Raw genomic sequence first — 6,298 nt, 5'->3', positions numbered from 1 at the left:
CACCCCCCCCTCTCCCCCTTCCCACTCCCCCCTCTCTTGATTAATCTCTTCCCACGTCTTTCTTGACTTTGAATGAGACATGAAGCATTCGTCTTTTACAATACAACTCACCCTCACTCTATCTCTCCGCTTACCCCCCCCCCCCTCTCTCTCTCTCTCTCTCTCAATCTTCCTTGACTATGAAAACAATTGAGACACAAGACACTCCCCCTTCCTCCCACTCTCACCCTCTCTGGGAACCAATTCGACTCATGAAGATTGACCTTAGGCTGATGGGCCTAGTTTAACATTGTTGTAATGGACAATATTTTGGATCATTTTCTTTTTTGAGACTTCCATTACAACAATGAGCCCATAATGAATTGGGTTATCAGACCTACAAATAAGTGCACGTCGACTTGTACCCTTCTGCCTCGCTTTAATTTACTTTTATTTGAAAAATGAAATGTGTTTTTTATTTCAACAAATCTTTTGTCGACTTAACTATTATGAAATCTAAGTGCACAAGCACTTTTACCAGTCAAAGTAAACAGCAAATATTGTTTTGGTGGAGATAAAAAATATAAAGTGAGTAGATGTGACTCATATATAAGGGAACAACACAAAACAAACAACGTTTCGGCCCTTGGCCTTCGTCAGGAGACAGTAAACAAAAAACACAAACAAATATATTTGTTTGTGTTTTTGTTTACTGTCTCCTGACGAAGGCCAAGGGCCGAAACGTTGTTTGTTTTGTGTTGTTCCCTTATATATGAGTCACATCTACTCACTTTATTTTTTTTATCTCCATTTTCTTGGCTCATGTAGGCACCTCTATCTATTGTTTTGGTGGCAGCTGGTTTCAAATCAAAACATCCTTCATTAACTCACTCAACCCTAACACTGACTCTATCCGTAGTTTACCTCAACCCTAACACAGACTCTATCCGTAGTTTACCTCAACCCTAACACCGACTCTATCCGTAGTTTACCTCAACCCTAACACCAACTCTATCCGTAGTTTACCTCAACCCTAACACAGACTCTATCCGAAGTTTACCTCAACCCTAACACCGACTCTATCCGTAGTTTACCTCAACCCTAACATCGACTCTATCCGTAGTTTACCTCAACCCTAACACCGACTCTATCCGTAGTTAACCTCAACCCTAACACAGACTCTATCCGTAGATTACCTCAACCCTTACACACTCTATCCGTAGTTTACTTCAACCCTAACACAGACTCTATCTGTAGTTTACCTCAACCCTAACACAGACTCTATCCGTAGTTTACCTCAGCCCCAACACAGACTCTATCCGTAGTTTACCTCAACCCTAACACAGACTCTATCCGTAGTGTATCTCAACCCTAACACCGACTCTATCCGTAGTTTACCTCAACCCTAACACCGACTCTATCCGTAGTTTACCTCAACCCTATCACTGACTCTATCCGTAGTTTACCTCAACCCTAACACAGACTCTATCCGTAGTTTACCTCAACCTTAACACCGACTCTATCCGTAGTTTACCTCAACCTTAACACCGACTCTATCCTTAGTTTACCTCAACCCTAACACAGACTCTATCCGTAGTTTACCTCAACCCTATCACTGACTCTATCCGTAGTTTATCTCAACCCTATCACTGACTCTATCCGTAGTTTACCTCAACCCTAACACTGACTCTATCCGTAGTTTACCTCAACCCTAACACCGACTCTATCCGTAGTTTACCTCAACCCTAACACCGACTCTATCCGTAGTTTACCTCAACCCTAACACCGACTCTATCCGTAGTTTACCTCAACCCTAACACAGACTCTATCCGTAGTTTACCTCAACCCTAACACCGACTCTATCCGTAGTTTACCTCAACCCTAACACCGACTCTATCCGTAGTTTACCTCAACCCTAACACCGACTCTATCCGTAGTTTACCTCAACCCTAACACCGACTCTATCCGTAGTTTACCTCAACCCTAACACAGACTCTATCCGTAGATTACCTCAACCCTAACACAGACTATATCCGTAGTTTACCTCAACCCTAACACAGACTCTATCCATAGTTTACTTCAACCCTAACACCGACTCTATCCGTAGTTTACCTCAACCCTAACACCGACTCTATCCGTAGTTTACCTCAACCCTAACACCGACTCTATCCGTAGTTTACCTCAACCCTATCACTGACTCTATCCGTAGTTTACCTCAACCCTAACACAGACTCTATCCGTAGTGTACCTCAACCCTAACACCGACTCTATCCGTAGTTTACCTCAACCCTCACACCGACTCTATCCGTAGTTTACCTCAACCCTAACACTGACTCTATCCGTAGTTTACCTCAACCCTCACACAGACTCTATCCGTAGTTTACCTCAACCCTAACACCGACTCTATCCGTAGTGTACCTCAACCCTAACACCGACTCTATCCGTAGTTTACCTCAACCCTAACACAGACTCTATCCGTAGTTTACCTCAACCCTAACACAGACTCTATCCGTAGTTTACCTCAACCCTAACACAGACTCTATCCGTAGTTTACCTCAACCCTAACACAGACTCTATCCGTAGTTTACCTCAACCCTCACACCGACTCTATCCATAGTTTACCCGGGTTTACATTTTTCTGAGACAAAGTATCAAAGCTAAGGTTTTTAGTTTTTACATGTTAATGATAGTTGAATAAAACTATCTATGAACATGCTCATTTTTAATACATCTTTTTTCCAATTTTGAAAAGTAGCAAAAATCTCTAGGATTGATGGAGCTAACTCACTAAATCCTCAATATTATTGCTGCTTTTCAAAATTGGAAAAATAATTGTCTTAAAAATGAGCATGTACATAGATAGTTTTATTCAACTATCATTAACATGTAAAAACTAAAAACCTTAGCTTTGATACTACGCCTATAATTTGTCTCAGAAAAATGTAATAAATAGGCATGGGGTAAAAGTAACCAGGGTAAACCGTAGAGCGAGTGTTAGGCTTGAGTGAGTTAATGCAGAATAAACGTAAAATGAACTGGTAAAGTATATAATATAAGATTCTTTCATATCTTTGTATTTATTAAACGAGTAACTCTTTATCGTACCCAATAACACAACGAGCTTGCGAGTATGAGTTATCGTGTGATAAAAATATAACGAGTTTAATAAATACAAAGAAATGAAAGAATACGTTTATTCCATCCCTCCAAGTAAGATTATTAGATATTTGTAACCAAATGGTATATATAGGGTATTAGTACTTCTATTCACCATAATTTGTATCTTTCTCCTTCTGCTTGAATGATAATTTGATTTTAAAAAAACCCAAAAAACGTTGGATCTGTGTTCATGCACACCGAAATATTATTTATAATTATCTACCAATCAGCTGTCTTTTTCACCTAATTTCACACCAATCAAATGTGCGACAATATTCTGCAATCGTTGAATAAAACTTCTATTCAATGCAGTCAAAGCATTATTCAACGATTACTTTTACATATTTACTGAGAAATGATGGGGTTTTCTGATGGGAGGGCTGGGATCATATTATATCTCTTAGATGAAACAAAATTCTTTTTGATAAAACAAAAAACAAAGAAGACTTTCCCAAAACCTGTCCTCTGCTACACATTCTATCAAATAATATCATCAAATCTCTCATACGAATTATATCATAATCTAATGTCTCTTGTTTTATTGTTTGTTTTTAAGAGTTTTACGGCACTTGCAACACTTTAAGGTAATATCAGCGCAAGTAAAAAGGAAGAAAATGGAATAGTAAAAAGTTAAAGAAATACAATTAAAGCACAAAAGAAAAGGTAAGACAAAGGGGAATTGGTTCAAATAGGGAACAGCAGATGTAGATTCCAAGAGCACAACGTCAAAGTACTTAGTTTGAGATCACCTAGACACAAGCACAGGTCCCAACTAAGAGGAATACACTCAAATGTTTACCAATCCTATAATATAATATGTAAACCAAACATAATACAATGCATAACAGAGAGATGATTTACAAGGAAAAAAAATATCATCTCCCAAAACAACACCTATGCATTTGACTGTTTCCCTCCCAGCCAAGGAGTCCGGCCAGGGTCGGGACAAAACCAAGCAATCCCATACCAAGACAAAGACAGAAAGCAAGTTGGAAAACAGAAGGGGATAGAAGACACGGTAAGTACCTCCCTGCCCACTGTGGAGGTAGGGAACCTCACTCAGTAATGTCTCTTGATACAGGTAAGAAAAGACGATCTTTCTTAACACACAAATCATCATACCTCTCCTCACACACACAAACACACATCCACACACAAACACACATCCACACAACTGCACACATGCACATACATACATATCTATATATATATCGATGGCTGATGGCCTGTTGAACTCACCTCTGAAGTAGCGTATTTGCAATCCTATACCTCAGAGGTTTGATCAAGGGGCCATCCATGTGTGGGAGGCTGCCTGAGAAAACCCGGGAAGATGCGGCAAGCTTCGATTCGAGATATCAGCCAAAATCGAAGATAAAGTGTTTCCCATACCAACAAATTCTATACAGAAAAAAATTCATAACTTGGGTTCTAATTGACATAGGGAGAAAATTTAAAGTGGTAAATGATCAGAAAGATGTGGTCTACACCAATGTATACATATCTGCCTAACTCAATTCATGAAATTTGTGCATCTTTCCAGGTTTTCTCAGCCAGCCACAAATATATAGATTTATATATGACAATGCTAGAACTTGAGGTTTCCGATATTGGGTAAATCGGGCAGCTTGATGTCTTTGATTTTCTGTGGGATATTCATGTCTTTCACAGCACTCACCGCTCTCGCCGGGGCAGCCGATATGCCAGCCTGGATGGGGATACAAACATATAGACATGGCTAACGAATAGTAAAATATATAGAAATGACTGATGAACAGTAAAAAATATATAAATGATAAATGAACAGTAAAGAATATAGAAATGACTAATGAATAGTAAAAAATATATAAATGATAAATGAAAAGAAAAAATATAAAGAAATGATAAATGAAAAGAAAAAATATAAAGAAATGATAAATGAATAGTAAAAAATATATAAATGACTTATGAACAGTAAAAAAATATATAAATGACAAATGAAAAGTAAATATATATATATATATAATATATATATATATATATATATATATATATATATATATATATATATATATATATATATATATATATATATATATATATATATATATATATATATATATATATAATCATTGTTATTATTACATTACAATTTTTTTTTATTAAAAGTTTTCGACTAAGTTCCTTTTTCCACACAATGTATTGTAAATCGGTGCTTGGCTTTAAAAGGCAGCACCTCTGTTATCCCAATTAATAAGGCTACGTATCATTGTCCTACAATGTCCCTAATAAAAGGACAATGTGCGTGAAAAAAACGGGGAGAGGGGGGGGGATGAGGGCGGAGTATTTATTCGGCACTCCTGAATGTCAATTATCAGGGTTGTCAATTCCATAGGCGAACAATTTATTGAGAGTTTACGCAAACACATAGACTGACACGCAAACACCTAGACTGACACGCAAACACCTAACACGCAACCACATAGACTGACACGCAAACACCTAGACTGACACGCAAACACATAGACTGACACGCAAACACCTAGACTGACACGCAACCACCTAGACTGACACGCAACCACATAGACTGACACGCAAACACATAGACTGACACGCAAACACCTAGGCATAGACTGACCCATTTCTGAGTGCTGAATTCCACAGGACATGACATAGACATTGTATACAATTTTTATTATTATTATTATTTGTTTTGTTTTTTCCATTTATCAGGTGATTGGAAAATACACTGAATTCCATTAATAAATTATGGAAAATTGCAACCTTAAAATATTATAACAGTAATTATGTTATAATCATTAAAACAAAGTAATTATGTTATAATTATCATGACAAAGTAATTAAGTTATAATTATTATAACAATGTTATAATTATCATGACAAAGTAATTAAGTTAGAATAATTATAACAATGTAATTATGTTATAATTATTATAACAATGTAATTATGTTATAACTATTATAACAACGTAATTAAGTTATAATTATTATAACAATGTAATTATGTTATAATTATTATAACAAAGTATAATTAAGTTAGAATAATTATAACAATGTAATTATGTTATACACTTTCTTATCTCTTTCATTATTGTTTTAGCCAGACCAGTCGATTGCTACCAAAAATTCGTGTCAATACGAAATTTTGACTCCCAACTTCAGAA

At 36.6% G+C, this 6,298-nt stretch overlaps 1 protein-coding gene across 6 annotated transcripts in view; it reads right to left on the bottom strand.

Annotated features, from left to right (window-relative positions):
* Positions 1–412: 412 nt before the first annotated feature.
* LOC144960251 (AP-3 complex subunit sigma-2-like) overlaps positions 413–6,298 on the bottom strand; it is a 63,259-nt gene continuing 57,373 nt past the window's right edge. For 5 of the 6 annotated variants that reach the window (XM_078893279.1, XM_078893281.1, XM_078893278.1 and 2 more), the window contains one exon: positions 3,156–4,843. Coding sequence is in view for 2 of the 6 variants with exons in the window: in XM_078893281.1 (XP_078749407.1) it covers positions 4,724–4,843 (120 nt within the window). In the remaining 4 variants the exon portion in view is untranslated. Of the gene's footprint in view, positions 4,844–6,298 lie in introns of all 6 variants that reach the window. The other variant, XM_078893283.1, reaches the window with a different exon arrangement.

Source organism: Berghia stephanieae, chromosome 15 (assembly GCF_034508935.2).
Source record: "Berghia stephanieae isolate SIO BIC M18660-M18661 chromosome 15, UCSD_Bste_1.3, whole genome shotgun sequence".
Taxonomy (NCBI): Eukaryota; Metazoa; Mollusca; class Gastropoda; order Nudibranchia; family Aeolidiidae; genus Berghia; species Berghia stephanieae.
Note: the sequence above shows the minus strand (reverse complement) of the source record. Positions and strands in the feature narration are given on the sequence as shown.